The 18,903-nt window shown below is 53.5% G+C and overlaps 1 protein-coding gene across 3 annotated transcripts in view; it reads right to left on the reverse strand.

Moving 5' to 3' along the window:
- The window catches only part of LOC106560547 (serine/threonine-protein kinase Nek7), a 133,854-nt gene that overhangs the window by 27,377 nt on the left and 87,574 nt on the right, over positions 1 to 18,903 (reverse strand). For all 3 annotated transcript variants that reach the window (XM_045687893.1, XM_045687892.1, XM_045687894.1), the window contains 2 exons: positions 9,024 to 9,132; positions 8,796 to 8,903 (listed from right to left, as the gene is read on the reverse strand). In XM_045687893.1, coding sequence (XP_045543849.1) covers positions 8,796 to 8,903; positions 9,024 to 9,132 — 217 coding nt within the window. The remainder of the gene's footprint in view (positions 1 to 8,795; positions 8,904 to 9,023; positions 9,133 to 18,903) is intronic.

The raw sequence follows: 18,903 nt of genomic DNA on the forward strand, positions 1-18,903 counted from the left end.
ACCCTCGCCCAGAGCAGAGAGCAGGTGAGACCCTCGCCCAGAGCAGAGAGCAGGTGAGACCCTCGCCCAGAGCAGAGAGCAGGTGAGACCCTTGCCCAGAGCAGAGAGCAGGTGAGACCCTCGCCCAGAGCAGAGAGCAAGTGAGACCCTCGCCCAGAGCAGAGAGCAGGTGAGACCCTCGCCCAGAGCAGAGAGCAGGTGAGACCTTCGCCCAGAGCAGAGAGCAGGTGAGACCTTTGCCCGAGAGCAGGTGAGACCTTTGCCCGAGAGCAGGTGAGACCTTTGCCGAGAGCAGGTGAGACCTTTGCCGAGAGCAGGTGAGACCTTTGCCGAGAGCAGGTGAGACCTTCGCCCAGAGCAGGTGAAACCTTCGCCCAGAGCAGGTGAGACCTTCGCCCAGAGCAGGTGAGACCTTCGCCCAGAGCAGGCACCATCCGAAGCTGGCGACTAAACTTCACTCTTCATATTTTTGTCTTCTTCTTGAACTTTTATATTATATTTTTTTCATCAACTACGACTCAGCTTTTAGCTGTGAACATGTCTAACTAATAATACAAACTAGATATGAATTAGTTTGAATAAACCCATGACGTGGAATACTATAGTTTACAATGTATCTGTGCAGAAATAAAAGTGCCCTTTTTATTGGGGGATGTTTTTTTAATTGGGATGTGAAAACATTTCTTTATCTCTAAATGTCAGGTCTGCATAATAAAGTGTGCCCTCCAATTCAAAAAATAATCCTTCACTTCCACCATCAACTAGAGAGAGAGAGAAAGAGACTGGGAGTGAATGAGATGGAGAAAGTGAGCTGAGAAAGAGAGGGGGTGATTGGGAGAGAGGCAAGGTCAGAGAGAGAGGGGGGGTTCCGAGAGAGGGAGAGAGAGGCGGGGTCAGAGAGAGAGGGAGAGAGAAGCGGGGTCAGAAAGAGAGGCAGAGTCAGAAAGAGAGGGAGAGAGAGGCGAGGTCAGAGAGAGAGGGAGAGAGAGGCGGGGTCAGAGAGAGAGGGAGAGAGAGGCGGGGTCAGAGAGAGAGGCAGAGTCAAAAAGAGAGGGAGAGAGAGGCGGGGTCAGAGAGAGAGGCAGAGTCAAAAAGAGAGGGAGAGAGAGGCGGGGCCAGAGAGAGAGGGAGAGAGGCGGGGCCAGAGAGAAGGAGAGAGAGAGGCGGGGCCAGAGAGAAGGAGAGAGAGGCGGGGTCAGAGAGAAGGAGAGAGAGGCGGGGTCAGAGAGAGAGGAAGAGGCGGGGTCAGAGAGAGAAAGCGGCGGGGTCAGAGAGAGAAAGAGGCAGGGTCAGAGAGAGAAAGAGGCGGGGTCAGAGAGCGAAAGAGAGAGCGGGGCGGGGTCAGAGAGAGAGAGGAAGAGAGAGGCGGGGTCAGAGAGAGAGGCGGGGTCAGAGAGAGAGGGAGAGAGAGGCGGGGTCAGAGAGAGAGGGGCGGGGTCAGAAAGAGAGGCGGGGTCAGAGAGGGGCGGGGTCAGAGAGAGGGAAAGAGGCGGGGTCAGAAAGAGAGGGAGAGAGAGGCAGGGTTAGAGAGAGAGGCGGGGTCAGAGAGAGAAAGGCGGGGTCAGAGAGAGAGAGAGGGAGAGAGCGGCGGGGTCAGAGAGAGAGGCGAGGTCAGAGAGAGAGGGAGAGAGAGGCGGGGTCAGAAAGAGAGGGAGAGAGAGGCGAGGTCAGAGAGAGAGAGGCGAGGTCAGAGAGAGAGAGAGAGAGAGAGAGAGAGAGAGAGAGAGAGAGAGAGAGAGGCGAGGTCAGAGAGAGAGAGGGAGAGAGAGGCGGGGTCAAAGAGAGAGAGAGAGGCGGGGTCAAAGAGAGAGAGAGAGAGCGAGAGAGGCGGGGTCAGAGAGAGAGAGAGAGAGAGAGGGAGAGAGGCGGGGTCAGAGAGAGAGAGAGAGAGGGAGAGAGAGGCGCGGTCAGAGAGAGAGATAGAGGGAGAGAGACGCGGGGTCAGAGAGAGAGAGAAAGAGAGAGGGAGAGAGAGGCGCGGTCAGAGAGAGAGAGAGAGAGAGAGAGAGAGAGAGAGAGAGAGAGAGAGGAGAGAGAGGCGGGGTCAGAGGTGGAGAGACAGGGAGAGAGAGGTGGGGTCAGAGACAGAGAGAGAGGGAGAGAGAGGCGGGGTCAGAGAGAGGGAGAGAGAGGCAGGGTCAGAGAGAGAGGAAGCGAAGGGCGGGGTTAGAGAGAGGGAGAGAGAGGCGGGGTCAGAGAGAGGCGTGGTCAGAGAGAGGGAGAGAGAGGCGGGGTCAGACAGAGAGGGAGAGAGAGGCGTGGTCAGAGAGAGGGAGAGAGAGGCGGGGTCAGAGAGAGAGGGAGAGAGAGGCGTGGTCAGAGAGAGAGGAAGCGAGAGGCGGGGTCAGAGAAAGAGGGAGAGAGAGGCGGGGTCAGAGAGAGAGGGGCGGGGTCAGAAAGAGAGGCGGGGTCAGAGAGGGGCGGGGTCAGAGAGAGAGGGAAAGAGGCGGGGTCAGAGAGAGAGGGAGAGAGAGGCAGGGTCAGAGAGAGAGGCGGGGTCAGAGAGAGAAAGGCGGGGTCAGAGAGAGAGCGGCGGGGTCAGAGAGAGAGGGAGGCGGGGTCAGAGAGAGGAAGGCGGGATCAGAGAGAGAGGGAGGCGGGATCAGAAAGAGAGGGAGAGAGAGGCGGGGTCAGAGAGAGAGGGGCGGGGTCAGAAAGAGAGGCGGGGTCAGAGAGGGGCGGGGTCAGAGAGAGAGGGAAAGAGGCGGGGTCAGAGAGAGAGGGAGAGAGAGGCAGGGTCAGAGAGAGAGGCGGGGTCAGAGAGAGAAAGGCGGGGTCAGAGAGAGAGCGGCGGGGTCAGAGAGAGAGGGAGGCGGGGTCAGAGAGAGGAAGGCGGGATCAGAGAGAGAGGCGGGGTCAGAGAGAGAGGGAGAGAGAGGCGAGGTCAGAGAGAGAGAGGGAGAGAGAGGCGGGGTCAGAGAGAGAGAGAGAGAGAGAGAGAGAGAGAGAGAGAGAGAGAGAGAGAGAGAGGGAGAGAGAGGCGGGGTCAGAGAGAGAGAGAGAGAGAGAGAGAGAGAGAGAGGGAGAGAGAGGCGGGGTCAGAGATGGAGAGAGAGGGAGAGAAAGGTGGGGTCAGAGACAGAGAGAGAGGGAGAGAGAGGCGGGGTCAGAGAGAGAGGGAGAGAGAGGCGAGGTCAGAGAGAGAGAGGGAGAGAGAGGCGAGGTCAGAGAGAGAGGCGGGGTCAGAAAGAGAGGGAGAGAGAGGCGGGGTCAGAGAGAGAGGAAGCGAAGGGCGGGGTCAGAGAGAGGGAGAGAGAGGCGGGGTCAGAGAGAGGCGTGGTCAGAGAGAGGGAGAGAGAGGCGGGGTCAGACAGAGAGGGAGAGAGAGGCGTGGTCAGAGAGAGGGAGAGAGAGGCGGGGTCAGAGAGAGAGGGAGAGAGAGGCGGGGTCAGAGAGAGAGGAAGCGAGAGGCGGGGTCAAAGAAAGAGGGAGAGAGAGGCGGGGTCAGAGAGAGAGGGGCGGGGTCAGAAAGAGAGGCGGGGTCAGAGAGGGGCGGGGTCAGAGAGAGAGGGAAAGAGGCGGGGTCAGAGAGAGAGGGAGAGAGAGGCAGGGTCAGAGAGAGAGGCGGGGTCAGAGAGAGAAAGGCGGGGTCAGAGAGAGAGCGACGGGGTCAGAGAGAGAGGGAGGCGGGGTCAGAGAGAGAGGGAGGCGGGATCAGAGAGAGGCGGGGTCAGAGAGAGAGGGGCGGGGTCAGAGAGAGAGAGAGAGGGAGAGAGAGGCGGGGTCAGAGAGAGAGGCGAAGTCAGAGAGAGAGGCGGGGTCAGAAAGAGAGGGAGAGAGAGGCGGGGTCAGAGAGAGGCGTGGTCAGAGAGAGGGAGAGAGAGGCGGGGTCAGACAGAGAGGGAGAGAGAGGCGTGGTCAGAGAGAGGGAAAGAGAGGCGGGGTCAGAGAGAGAGGGAAAGAGAGGCGTGGTCAGAGAGAGAGGGAGCGAGAGGCGGGGTCAGAGAAAGAGGGAGAGAGAGGCGGGGTCAGAGAGAGAGGGGCGGGGTCAGAAAGAGAGGCGGGGTCAGAGAGGGGCGGGGTCAGAGAGAGAGGGAAAGAGGCGGGGTCAGAGAGAGAAAGGCGGGGTCAGAGAGAGAGCGGCGGGGTCAGAGAGAGAGGGAGGCGAGGTCAGAGAGGGGCGGGGTCAGAGAGAGAGGGAAAGAGGCGGGGTCAGAGAGAGAAAGGCGGGGTCAGAGAGAGGAAGGCGGGATCAGAGAGAGGGGAGGCGGGATCAGAGAGAGGCGGGGTCAGAGAGAGAGGGGCGGGGTCAGAGAGAGAGAGAGGGAGAGAGAGGCGGGGTCAGAGAGAGGGAGAGAGAGGCGGGGTCAGAGAGAGAGGGAAAGAGAGGCGTGGTCAGAGAGAGAGGGAGCGAGAGGCGGGGTCAGAGAAAGAGGGAGAGAGAGGCGGGGTCAGAGAGAGAGGGGCGGGGTCAGAAAGAGAGGCGGGGTCAGAGAGGGGCGGGGTCAGAGAGAGAGGGAAAGAGGCGGGGTCAGAGAGAGAAAGGCGGGGTCAGAGAGAGAGCGGCGGGGTCAGAGAGAGAGGGAGGCGAGGTCAGAGAGAGAGGCGGGGTCAGAGAGAGGAAGGCGGGATCAGAGAGAGGGGAGGCGGGTCAGAGAGAGGCGGGTCAGAGAGAGAGGGGCGGGGTCAGAGAGAGAGAGAGGGAGAGAGAGGCGGGGTCAGAGAGAGAGGCGAGGTCAGAGAGAGAGAGAGGGAGAGAGAGGCGGGGTCAGAGAGAGAGGCGAGGTCAGAGAGAGAGGCGGGGTCAGAGAGAGAGGGAGAGAGAGGCGGGGTCAGAGAGAGAGGCGGGGTCAGAGAGAGAGGCGAGGTCAGAGAGAGAGGGAGAGAGAGGCGGGGTCAGAGAGAGGGAGAGAGAGGCAGGGTCAGAGAGAGAGGGAGAGAGAGGCGGGGTCAGAGAGAGAGGCGGGGTCAGAGAGAGAGGAAGAGAGAGGCGGGGTCAGAGAGAGAGGGGCGGGGTCAGAGAGAGGGAGAGAGAGGCGGAGTCAGAGAGAGGCGTGGTCAGAGAGAGGGAGAGAGAGGCGGGGTCAGACAGAGAGGGAGAGAGAGGCGTGGTCAGAGAGAGGGAGAGAGAGGCGGGGTCAGAGAGAGAGGGAGAGAGAGGCGGGGTCAGAGAGAGAGGCGGGGTCAGAGAGAGAGGAAGAGGTCAGAGAGAGAGGGGCGGGGTCAGAAAGAGAGGCGGGGTCAGAGAGGGGCGGGGTTAGAGAGAGGGAAAGAGGCGGGGTCAGAAAGAGAGGGAGAGAGGCAGGGTTAGAGAGAGAGGCGGGGTCAGAGAGAGAAAGGCGGGGTCAGAGAGGTAGCGGCGGGGTCAGAGAGAGAGGGAGGCGGGATCAGAGAGAGAGGGAGGCGGGATCAGAGAGAGAGGGAGGCGGGATCAGAGAGAGGCGGGGTCAGAGAGAGAGGGGCGGGGTCAGAGAGAGAGAGAGGGAGAGAGAGGCGGGGTCAGAGAGAGAGGCGAGGTCAGAGAGAGAGGGAGAGAGAGGCGGGGTCAGAGAGAGAGGGGCGGGGTCAGAGAGAGAGGGATAGAGGCGGAGTCAGAGAGAGGGGCGGGGTCAGAGTGAGGGGCGGGGTCAGAAAGGAGGCGGGGTCAGAGAGAGGGAAAGAGGCGGGGTCAGAAAGAGAGGGAGAGAGGCAGGGTTAGAGAGAGAGGCGGGGTCAGAGAGAGAGAAAGGCGGGGTCAGAGAGGTAGCGGCGGGGTCAGAGAGAGAGGGAGGCGGGGTCAGAGAGAGAGGGAGGCGGGATCAGAGAGAGAGGGAGGCGGGATCAGAGAGAGGCGGGGTCAGAGAGAGAGGGGCGGGGTCAGAGAGAGAGAGAGGGAGAGAGAGGCGGGGTCAGAGAGAGAGGCGAGGTCAGAGAGAGAGGGAGAGAGAGGCGGGGTCAGAGAGAGAGGGGCGGGGTCAGAGAGAGAGGGAGAGAGGCGGAGTCAGAGAGAGGGCGGGGTCAGAGTGAGGGGCGGGGTCAGAGAGCTGGGCGGGGTCAGAGAGCGGGGCGGGGTCAGAGAGAGAGAGGAAGAGAGAGGCGGGGTCAGAGAGAGAGAGGAAGAGAGAGGCGGGGTCAGAGAGAGAGAGGCGGGGTCAGAGAGAGTGGCGGGGTCAGAGAGAGAGGCGGAGTCAGAGAGAGAGGCGGGGAGGTCAGAGATAGGGGCCGGGTCAGAGAGAGGGGTGGGGTCAGAGAGAGAGGCGGGGTCAGAGAGAGAGGCGGGGTCAGAGAGAGAGGCGGGGTCAGAGAGAGAGGCGGGGTCAGAGAAAGGCGGGAGAGAGAGGCGGGAGAGGTCAGAGAGAGGGGCGGGGTCAGAGAGAGGGGCGGGGTCAGAAAGAGAGAGGAAGAGAGAGGCGGGGTCAGAGAGAGAGAGGAAGAGAGAGGCGGGGTCAGAGAGAGAGGCGGGGTCAGAGAGAGAGGGAGAGAGAGGCGGGGTCAGAGAGAGAGGCGGGAGAGAGAGGCGGGGTCAGATTGAGGCGGGGTCAGAGTGAGAGGCGAGGTCAGAGAGAGAGGCGAGGTCAGAGAGAGAGGCGAGGTCAGAGAGAGAGGCGAGGTCAGAGAGAGAGAGGGAGAGGCGAGGTCAGAGAGAGAGGGAGAGAGCTGGCTTGCGAGTTTTTAATTGGTTATCAGGCTCGGCGATGTGTGTGTGTGTGTGTGTGTGTGTGTGTGTGTGTGTGTGTGTGTGTGTGTGTGTGTGTGTGTGTTTCTAGGGAGGTCTCCTGGTGCAGTTTGAACGGTGTTCCTTTAACATCCATTACCAGCTGATTAAAGAGCATCAGCCTCTCTTATGCTAATAGATGTATAGAGGATAAAGTAACAGCGCCTGTCTGCCTGCCTCAGCATTCATTCATTTACAATTAAAACACACAGATGTATTCATGCAGATCAACTAGAAGTCATGTTGGGATTGATTTCCATTATTACAGTTGGTTAAGACAACTGAGCTGCATTCTAGGGGAAGAGAAGATAATATAGTCATGGTAAAAATGTATGAATGGAATCATCCGGTTCCTCTCCTGGTCTCTAGCCAGCACCTCTCTCTCCTTTACTGGTCTCTAGCCAGCACCTCCCTCCTCTACTGGTCTCTAGCCAGCACCTCTCTCCTCTACTGGTCTCTAGCCAGCACCTCTCTCTCCTCTACTGGTCTCTAGCCAGCACCTCTCTCCTCTACTGGTCTCTAGCCAGCACCTCTCTCTCCTCTACTGGTCTCTAGCCAGCACCTCTCTCTCCTCTACTGGTCTCTAGCCAGCACCTCTCTCTCCTCTACTGGTCTCTAGCCAGCACCTCCCTCCTCTACTGGTCTCTAGCCAGCACCTCTCTCCTCTACTGGTCTCTAGCCAGCACCTCCCTCCTCTACTGGTCTCTAGCCAGCACCTCTCTCCTCTACTGGTCTCTAGCCAGCACCTCCCTCCTCTTCTGGTCTCTAGCCAGCACCTCCCTCCTCTACTGGTCTCTAGCCAGCACCTCCCTCCTCTACTGGTCTCTAGCCAGCACCTCTCTCTCCTCTACTAGGCTGGTTGGACTCATTAAATCCCCAAACTTTCAGACACAAACACACACATTTCACCGCCCCTCATGCAGAGAGAGACATGGGGAGAGAAGGACAGAAAGAGGGAGGGAGGGAGAGGAGAGGGGGAATGAGAGATGAAGGGGTAAAGGGAAGAGGAGGGAGAAAGAGGGCGGGAAAATAAGTCGGTATAGAGGAGAGAAAGAGGAAAAGGAGGGAGGGTGAGAAATACATGATGGAGTTGAAAATGAAGGGAGAGAGAGAGCAAAGGAGAGAAAGTTTGAGAAAGACAGTTGGATAGACAGTGAGGCAGCTAGAGAGAGGAAGATGGGAAGAGAAAAAGAGAGGGGGTATGGAGAGAAAGACAGCAGGAGAGAGAGAGGGGTATGGAGAGTAGGACACAGCAGGAGAGAGAGAGGGGGGTATGAAGAGAAAGACAGCAGGAGAGAGGGGGGGGTATGAAGAAATACACAGCAGGAGAGAGAGAGAGGGGTACAGAGAGGAGGACACAGCAGGAGAGAGAGAGAGAGAGAGAGAGAGAGAGAGAGAGAGAGAGAGAGAGAGAGAGAGAGAGAGAGGGTACAGAGAGGAGGACACAGCAGGAGAGAAAGAGGAGAATGAAAGCCAAGGAGGCTTTTGGGAATTGATGATCCTGGGTCTCCATGCCCGTGAGGGAGATTAACCCTTTATGGAGAAACTTTCCTCCCTCCCCTCTATTCTCCTCTCCCCTCCCTTCTCTCTTATTCACTCTCTCTCTCTCCTCACTCACCCTGGCCATGGGGCTGAAGGAGCAGCCTACTCACAGAAGACCTTAAGGGGGCGCTGTGGTCCCAACTTTAAGGCTCCTGTCCATATCTAGTCATCATACTGTTTACATAGCGTAATACTGCCTTTCTGTTTTTCAAATGTAAGATTAACACAGTTAGTCTCAGTGACGCACTCTCTCAATCCTGTTGTTTACAATTAAGTAAAAATCATCATTTTCTTTACTGTTTATTTGAAAACATCCTGTCTTGGGCAAGTTTTGGAGAACATGTAAATTGAGCATTTTTGACACAACTCCCACCACAACACAACCATAGTGTCAGCCACCGTTTTTTACAGCAGTCAGAGCCGTGTGTCAGGCAGCGGTGGCAAGGCGTGTTCCAGACATGTTCCGCCCAGACAACAGGTCAGGGGTCAAGGCAACAGGAAGAGACTAACTGGCCAATGAAGAGGCAACGGCCCCACAGTTGCCTTTAGAAGGCCTCAACCCCCAGATTTATAACACACATGGTTCAGGGCATCACCAGCTAATCTTTGTGTGTGTTACCTAGAGAATGGGCAGCGGTGGTTTTGGAGCTGAAGAACCTTCCCAGTCCCAGATCTCCCAGCTTCACCACTCCTGTGGCAGTTATGAACACATTAGCTGGCTTGATATCTGTAGAGGACAGGGCACACAGTTCAAAAGCCTGTGTGTGTGTGTGCGTGTGTGCGTGTGTGTGTGTGTGTGTGTGTGTGTGTGTGTGTGTGTGTGTGTGTGTGTGTGCGCGTATAGTACCTCTGTGCATGACCCGTCGGGAGTGCATGTGTTCCAGCGCACTGCACAGCTGGACAAAGTACTTCCACACGGTCCTCTCTGGAATCAACCTCCGCTGCTTCTTAAAGTGCTGCACACACACACGCACACACACACACACACACACCGTCAGATAACACACATGATTGGGAGTCCCATAGGGCGACGCACAATTGGCACAGCGTCATCCGGGTTAGGGAAGGGTTTGGCTGGGGTAGGCCATCATTGTAAAATAAGAATTGGTTCTTAATTGACGTACCAAGTTAAATAAAGGTGAAATCAAATTTAAAAAACGAACTTAACTAGCTAGTGTAGCTAGCTAGCTGGCTAACTAACTTAGCTGGCTAGTGTAGCTAGCTAGCTGGCTAACTAACTTAGCTGGCTAGTGTAGCTAGCTAGCTGGATAACTAACTTAGCTGGCTAGTGTAGCTAGCTAGCTTCTTTTATAGATGTGATGCAGTCAAGACAGACATTACCAGATGAGATGATAGTTAAACTATCACATCAACAAGTTTGTCTACTTTCTCTCTTATCCTCTGTGTCGGACACACCGGTCCCTGCTCCTCTCACGCCCCTGCCCCACCGCCTGTGCTGAAACAACAAGCAGCGTGCACCGCCTGTGCTGAAACAACAAGCAGGGTGCACCGCCTGTGCTGAAACAACAAGCAGGGTGCACCGCCTGTGCTGAAACAACAAGCAGAGTGCACCGCCTGTGCTGAAACAACAAGCAGAGTGCACCGCCTGTGCTGAAACAACAAGCAGGGTGCACCGCCTGTGCTGAAACAACAAGCAGGGTGCACCGCCTGTGCTGAAACAACAAGCAGGGTGCACCGCCTGTGCTGAAATTACAAGCAGAGTGCACCGCCTGTGCTGAAACAACAAGCAGAGTGCACCGCCTGTGCTGAAACAACAAGCAGAGTGCACCGCCTGTGCTGAAACAACAAGCAGAGTGCACCGCCTGTGCTGAAACAACAAGCAGAGTGCACCGCCTCATCTGAGTCACACGAGCAAGTTGCCATTGATTTTTGTTAATTTTTTCCTCTTTAAAACACATGTATTTCGACTATCCTGATATCTCCAAAGAAATCATGATATTTTTCGAATAGTAAAATCATTTCAAATTCCCCTCCCCAGTATGTGTGTATTTTTCTTTTCTTTTCTTTCACCTTTATTTAACCAGGTAGGCTAGTTGAGAACAAGTTCTCATTTACAATTGCGACCTGGCGACATGGAGTAAAACAAACATACAGTCAATAATACAGTAGAATTTATTTTTATTTTTAAGTTAGGCTAATTGAGACAATTTTTGTGTTTTGTGTGTCCTTGTCTACAACAACTCCATTCATACTGATGGTTGATCACTGATGGTTGATCATTCCTTCTCATTTAGACAACTTCATTTTAATACCATTTTTCATTGATTAGAAATTTCCCACTGTGGCATGCCGAGTGGCACAGCGCTCTAAGGCACTGCATCGCAGTGTTAGAGGTGTCACTACAGACCCGGCTTCGATCCCGGGCTGTATCACAACCGGCTGTGATTGGGAGTCCCATAGGCACAATTGGCCGAGCGTCGTCCGGGTTAGAGGAGGGTTTCGCTGGGGGGGGCTTTACCTGGCTCATCGTGCTGAAACTTTTCCTTGTGGCGGGTCGGGCGCCTGCAGGCTGACCTCGGTCGTTATGTGAACGGTGTTTCCTCCAACACATTGGTGCGGCTGGCTTCCGGGTTTAGCGGGTCATGTTTCAGAGGACACATGACCCGAGCCCGTTGGGGAGTTGCAGCAATGAAACAAGTTGAAAATTGAGGAGAAAAAGAAATGTCCCACTTCACTTGCTCCACACTCTGCCAGTACTGCTGCTTGGATCAACTGACAATAACAGTGAGGTGGACTAATAAAAACTGTTATAAAACTGTTGTTTTATTTCAACTGTCATGGTCTAACCTTGTCACATAGAAAATTCTATTCAATTTTAGACAAAGCTTTTTAATCAAAATAAGCCTATATTTGTTTTGCTCAAAAATCAATATTCTAGCAAGTAATCAAATACTAAAGTCCTTTCGGATATTCGAATATTCAAATAACTGTGCCCAGGTTCACGAGGGTTTTTTAAGCCTTGAGACAATTGAGACATGGATTGTACATGTGTGCCATTCAGAGGGTGAATGGGCAAGACAAAATAATGAAGTGCCTTTGAAATGGATATGGTAGTAGGTGCCAGGTACACCGGTTTGTGTCAAGAACTGCAATGCTGCAGTTTCCCATGTGTATCATAAATGGTCCATCACCCAAAGGACATCCAGCCAACTTGACAACTGTGGGAAGCATTGGAGTCAACATGGCCCAGCATCCCTGTGGAACGCTTTCAACACCTTGTAGAGTCCATGACCTGACGAAATGAGGCTGTTCTGAGGGTGCAACTCAATATATCAGGATTTTGTACAGTCAGTGTACACAAACTCTGCTGCTTCTTAAAGCACTGCACACACACACACACACACACACACACACACACACACACACACACACACACACCTAGTTAATATGATGCAGACCTCGCGCTTGTTCCCTCTCTTTCTCTTCCCTCTCTTCCCCTCACTCTGCTGTTTCCCTCGTTCCTCTCTCGTTCCCTGTTTCCCTCCCTCTCTCTCTGCCTCTTCCTCTCTCTACCGTTCTCCCTCCCACTCTACCGTTCTCCCTCCCTCTCTACCGTTCTCCCTCCCCCCCTCTCTCTACCGTTCTCCCTCCCTCTCTACCGTTCTCCCTCCCCCCCTCTCTCTACCGTTCTCCCTCCCTCTCTACCGTTCTCCCTCCCTCTCTACCGTTCTCCCTCCCCCCCTCTCTCTACCGTTCTCCCTCCCCCCCTCTCTCTACCTCCCCCCCCTCTCTACCGTTCTCCCTCTCTCTACCGTTCTCCCTCCCTCTACCGTTCTCCCTCCCTCTCTCTCTACCGTTCTCCCTCCCCCCTCTCTCTACCTCCCCCCTCTCTCTACCGTTCTCCCTCCCCCCTCTCTCTACCATTCTCCCTCCCTCTCTCTCTCTACCGTTCTCCCTCCCTCTCTCTCTCTACCATTCTCCCTCCCTCTCTCTCTCTACCATTCTCCCTCCCTCTCTCTCTCTACCATTCTCCCTCCCTCTCTCTCCCTACCATTCTCCCTCCCTCTCTCTCCCTACCATTCTCCCTCCCTCTCTCTCTCTACCATTCTCCCTCCCTCTCTCTCTCTACCATTCTCCCTCGCTCTCTCTCTCTACCATTCTCCCTCCCTCTCTCTCTACCATTCTCCCTCCCTCTCTCTCTACCATTCTCCCTCCCTCTCTCTCTACCATTCTCCCTCCCTCTCTCTCTCTACCATTCTCCCTCCCTCTCTCTCTCTACCATTCTCCCTCCCTCTCTCTCCCTACCATTCTCCCTCGCTCTCTCTCCCTACCATTCTCCCTCCCTCTCTCTCTCTACCGTTCTCCCTCCCTCTCTCTCCCTACCATTCTCCCTCCCTCTCTCTCTCTACCGTTCTCCCTCCCTCTCTCTCTCTACCATTCTCCCTCCCTCTCTCTCTCTACCATTCTCCCTCCCTCTCTCTCTACCATTCTCCCTCCCTCTCTCTCCCTACCATTCTCCCTCCCTCTCTCTCTCTACCATTCTCCCTCCCTCTCTCTCTCTACCATTCTCCCTCCCTCTCTCTCCCTACCATTCTCCCTCCCTCTCTCTCCCTACCATTCTCCCTCCCTCTCTCTCTCTACCATTCTCCCTCCCTCTCTCTCTCTACCATTCTCCCTCCCTCTCTCTCCCTACCATTCTCCCTCCCTCTCTCTCCCTACCATTCTCCCTCCCTCTCTCTCTCTACCATTCTCCCTCCCTCTCTCTCTCTACCATTCTCCCTCCCTCTCTCTCTCTACCATTCTCCCTCCCTCTCTCTCCCTACCATTCTCCCTCCCTCTCTCTCCCTACCATTCTCCCTCCCTCTCTCTCTCTACCATTCTCCCTCCCTCTCTCTCTCTACCATTCTCCCTCCCTCTCTCTCCCTACCATTCTCCCTCCCTCTCTCTCTCTACCATTCTCCCTCCCTCTCTCTCTCTACCATTCTCCCTCCCTCTCTCTCCCTACCATTCTCCCTCCCTCTCTCTCTCTACCATTCTCCCTCCCTCTCTCTCTCTACCATTCTCCCTCCCTCTCTCTCCCTACCATTCTCCCTCCCTCTCTCTCTCTACCATTCTCCCTCCCTCTCTCTCCCTACCATTCTCCCTCCCTCTCTCTCCCTACCATTCTCCCTCCCTCTCTCTCCCTACCATTCTCCCTCTCTCTCTCTCTACCGTTCTCCCTCTCTCTCTCTCTACCGTTCTCCCTCTCTCTCTCTACCGTTCTCCCCCTCTCTCTCAATTTCAATCCTCTCTCTACGGTTCTCTACCTCATCTGCCTCTTTCCCTCTAACCCCCCTCTTTCTCTCATACCAAGGCCCTTGTCATTTTCATTACGCTGCGGTGGAGCACATGAGTTCTCAGAAACAGAGAGAAGCAAAACGCTCACATCTGGTACATAGTTTCTCCATATATACATAACCCAGTCACACACAAACTACAACCACACATTACCCCTGCCACCGTAACCCCCCCCCCCCCCTCCTCCTCTCAGCATGACCTCATTCTCTCCCAGATGTCACAGAAACAGTCACAGTGCCACAAGACTACCGGGAAATCAACGGTCCTAGTCGTTTTCAAACAGTCCTAGTCGTTTTCAAACAGTCCTAGTCGTTTTCAAACAGTCCTAGTCGTTTTCAAACAGTCCTAGTCGTTTTCAAACAGTCCTAGTCGTTTTCAAACAGTCCTAGTCGTTTTCAAACAGTCCTAGTCGTTTTCAAACAGTCCTAGTCGTTTTCAAACAGTCCTAGTCGTTTTCAACAGTCCTAGTCGTTTTCAAACAGTCCTAGTCGTTTTCAAACAGTCCTAGTCGTTTTCAACAGTCCTAGTCGTTTTCAAACAGTCCTAGTCGTTTTCAACAGTTTGTAGGAGACGACGTGAGAAGAAAATAATAATATTACATTTTATTTGCAATGCGCTTTTCAAAAACCCAAAGTGCTAATGATGATACGATGAGATGGTTAGTGATGTGAACCTGTGATGGGACAAAGTTGATGAAAGTTCAACTTTATGTGAATTATAAGCTGGGGTGTCACAATAGCCAAATCGGGAAAAACTGGCTAGCTAGCTTTGTCGCTGTGCTTGTTGGGATACTGATTGGCAAACAATAGCAAACATAAGTGTAGAGAGCGAGTGAGTTTGATCACATTGTTAAGAGTCCACGTTTCCGCAGAAACCAACTCAACCACACAAATGCCCGGCCGTCGGGTCTTCAGTCAGCTGCTCGTTCCACAATTATTTAGTATATTTATTAAGACTAGAACCGCTAAAGCAGTCATTTGACTGCTCATTTTATTTAACATTTTTTTACTCTGCAATTTTTTAAGTCATGCCCCCCTCCGTCCATAACATTTCCTAAATAAGTCTTTAATATACACTGTCAGTGTTAGAACCAGTTTTAGGAGGGCATGTCATTTTTGAAAAATTGTTTCCCCTCATTTCCCCTCCTCCTCCCGACAGCAGGGCCCGCTCCTCCCGACAGCAGGGCCCGCTCCGCTCCTCCTCCCGACAGCAGGGCCCGCTCCGCTCCTCCTCCCGACAGCAAGCCCGCTCCGCTCCTCCTCCCGACAGCAGGGCCCGCTCCGCTCCTCCTCCCGACAGTAGGGCCCGCTCCGCTCCTCCTCCCGACAGTAGGGCCCGCTCCACTCCTTCTCCCGACAGTAGGGCCCGCTCCACTCCTTCTCCCAACAGTAGGGCCTGCTCCACTCCTTCTCCCAACAGTAGGGCCTGCTCCACTCCTTCTCCCAACAGTAGGGCCTGCTCCACTCCTTCTCCTAACAGTATGGCCTGCTCCACTCCTTCTCCCAACAGTATGGCCTGCTCCACTCCTTCTCCCAACAGTAGGGCCTGCTCCACTCCTTCTCCCAACAGTAGGGCCTGCTCCACTCCTTCTCCTAACAGTAGGGCCTGCTCCACTCCTTCTCCTAACAGTAGGGCCTGCTCCACTCCTTCTCCCGACAGTTGAAAGTGCAGTGCCCAGCTGATAATCGCCCTGAACATTTCCTCGAAACTGAACCGAACTATATAATGAAACTCATTTCACACATATAACAACAGATGAAATAAAAGAAGCATGATGGGGAGAAAGGGAGAGAATGGGGGAGTTGATGAGCGAGGGGAAGCAAACAATATATCATTATTTAATCAGCCATTGTGAATGAAGAACAGAGCAGGCCACTCTATTGTGTTAATCCATCCTAATTCTAAATGGTACGTATCCTCTATCAGTCCAGCCAATCAAAGCAGTCTTATCAGTCTACTCTGGCCGACTTGGAGTAGTAGGTAGACTACACAGTGAGAGGGTATGGAATTGAACATGCTGAATGTCTTTCAATATCTGGGAAAAAAATACAACATTTAAAAATATCCACATCGGGGCAGCAGGTGAGCGAGTGTGGGAGAATGTGGTGATGAAGCTTTGTGGAACCTCACATTGGCCAGGGGACAAATGTCACCGTGGGCCATTTCTTCACTTCACTGTCATTGGCGAACAAGTTGCTTGCAAAGAAAACAAGTCTGGCCTACACCATGAACAAATTCAGATGGGAGCTCCCTCCCTCTGTGAAAAATAAGGCATCTGCACAGCCGTTGAACTCCATGAAAAATGACAAAACGAGGACACAAAGAGAAAACCTGAGACTATTACGCATAACAACCAAACAGAGGTATGTCAAAGATGTGTCAAACAAGTGAATGTTAGGAAAATTGTGTCAACTGTTAGGACAAGGGTCACCAGCTAAATGAAATCCAACTGATGCCATTGGTGAAGACTCAGACAAGCAGCAGCGGACAATAATGGACTAATAACTTCATTATTGCTTTTGTACTGAGTGTCACTATTTATCAAGGCTACTTGGCACTTATGAGGATGTTTAGGCTACTGATGTTTTCATCATTTGACCTGGCATTTTGATGGTTGGGGTATTTCTTTTTGTTGTTATTAAAAGAAGCTGTTACCGTGTTCCAACACATATGCTTTCTGTTTCATGGTCGTAACAAAGGCACTCCATAAATAAAATGGATTGAACGCTGCAAATTATTTTTTTTTGCGATAGCATATATGAAATGTATTAATTACACTGTTAGAGTGGTGCAGTCAGAATGACGAGGGGACCGTCGAGGACCAGCATATTAATTACACTTTTAGAGTGGTGCAGTCAGAATGACGAGGGGACCGTCGAGGACCAGCATATTAATTACACTGTTAGAGTGGTGCAGTCAGAATGACGAGGGGACCGTCGAGGACCAGCATATTAATTACACTGTTAGAGTGGTGCAGTCAGAATGACGAGGGGACCGTCGAGAACCAGCATATTAATTACACTGTTAGAGTGGTGCAGTCAGAATGACGAGGGGACCGTCGAGGACCAGCATATTAATTACACTGTTAGAGTGGTGCAGTCAGAATGACGAGGGGACCGTCGAGGACCAGCATATTAATTACACTGTTAGAGTGGTGCAGTCAGAATGACGAGGGGACCGTCGAGAACCAGCATATTAATTACACTGTTAGAGTGGTGCAGTCAGAATGACGAGGGGACCGTCGAGAACCAGCATATTAATTACACTGTTAGAGTGGTGCAGTCAGAATGACGAGGGGACCGTCGAGAACGACGAGGGGACCGTCGAGAACCAGCATATTAATTACACTGTTAGAGTGGTGCAGTCAGAATGACGAGGGGACCGTCGAGGACCAGCATATTAATTACACTGTTAGAGTGGTGCAGTCAGAATGACGAGGGGGACCGTCGAGAACCAGCATATTAATTACACTGTTAGAGTGGTGCAGTCAGAATGACGAGGGGACCGTCGAGGACCAGCATATTAATTACACTGTTAGAGTGGTGCAGTCAGAATGACGAGGGGACCGTCGAGGACCAGCATATTAATTACACTGTTAGAGTGGTGCAGTCAGAATGACGAGGGGTCCGTCGAGGACCAACATATTAATTACACTGTTAGAGTGGTGCAGTCAGAATGACGAGGGGTCCGTCGAGGACCAGCATATTAATTACACTGTTAGAGTGGTGCAGTCAGAATGACGAGGGGTCCGTCGAGGACCAGCATATTAATTACACTGTTAGAGTGGTGCAGTCAGAATGACGAGGGGTCCGTCGAGGACCAGCATATTAATTACACTGTTAGAGTGGTGCAGTCAGAATGACGAGGGGTCCGTCGAGGACCAGCATATTAATTACACTGTTAGAGTGGTGCAGTCAGAATGACGAGGGGTCCGTCGAGGACCAGCATATTAATTACACTGTTAGAGTGGTGCAGTCAGAATGACGAGGGGTCCGTCGAGGACCAGCATATTAATTACACTGTTAGAGTGGTGCAGTCAGAATGACGAGGGGACCGTCGAGGACCAGCATATTAATTACACTGTTAGAGTGGTGCAGTCAGAATGACGAGGGGACCGTCGAGAACCAGCATATTAATTACACTGTTAGAGTGGTGCAGTCAGAATGACGAGGGGTCCGTCGAGGACCAGCATATTAATTACACTGTTAGAGTGGTGCAGTCAGAATGACGAGGGGACCGTCGAGAACCAGCATATTAATTACACTGTTAGAGTGGTGCAGTCAGAATGACGAGGGGACCGTCGAGAACCAGCATATTAATTACACTGTTAGAGTGGTGCAGTCAGAATGACGAGGGGTCCGTCGAGGACCAGCATATTAATTACACTGTTAGAGTGGTGCAGTCAGAATGACGAGGGGACCGTCGAGAACCAGCGGGTCCATGATGATCTTCATCTATAACTGTCGATTACAGTCATTGTGTCAGCCCTGTGTGTATGCGTGTGTATCCGTGTGTGTGTGTACGTCCGTCCAGGTACAGTATGTCTGTCTAGCCGTGTGTGTGTGTGTGTGTGTGTGTGTGTGTGTGTGTGTGTGTGAGAGAGAGATAGAGAGACCTTGGCCCACAGCCAAACAGAGGCAGCATGGTGAGCCATTTTTCTCCTTGCCCTGTCATTAGCATATCCTATCAGATCAGAAGAGTGTTTGATGTCAATGGTAGAGCAGCACAAAGACCTCCATGTCTTCACACAACAAACACTGCTCACGCAATATTATGGAAGTACATGCAAATCAAGGGCCATTTGATTTGATTTGAATGCTAAGATGGTCAGGGAGGTCGTTTGCAGTGTGAGACAGCGTTGGTCGTTTGCAGTGGGCGACAGCGTTGGTCGTTTGCAGTGGGCGACAGCGTTGGTCGTTTGCAGTGGGCGACAGCGTTGGTCGTTTGCAGTGGGCGACAGCGTTGGTCGTTTGCAGTGGGCGACAGCGTTGGTCGTTTGCAGTGGGCGACAGCGTTGGTCGTTTGCAGTGGGCGACAGCGTTGGTCGTTTGCAGTGGGCGACAGCGTTGGTCGTTTGCAGTGGGCGACAGCGTTGGTCGTTTGCAGTGGGCGACAGCGTTGGTCGTTTGCAGTGGGCGACAGCGTTGGTCGTTTGCAGTGGGCGACAGCGTTGGTCGTTTGCAGTGGGCGACAGCGTTGGTCGTTTGCAGTGTGAGACAGCGTTGGTCGTTTGCAGTGGGCGACAGCGTTGGTCGTTTGCAGTGGGCGACAGCGTTGGTCGTTTGCAGTGGGCGACAGCGTTGGTCGTTTGCAGTGGGCGACAGCGTTGGTCGTTTGCAGTGTGAGACAGCGTTGGTCGTTTGCAGTGGGCGACAGCGTTGGTCGTTTGCGGTGGGCGACAGCGTTGGTCGTTTGCAGTGGGCGACAGC

The sequence above is a fragment of the Salmo salar genome, chromosome ssa10 (assembly GCF_905237065.1).
Source record: "Salmo salar chromosome ssa10, Ssal_v3.1, whole genome shotgun sequence".
Taxonomy (NCBI): domain Eukaryota; kingdom Metazoa; phylum Chordata; class Actinopteri; order Salmoniformes; family Salmonidae; genus Salmo; species Salmo salar.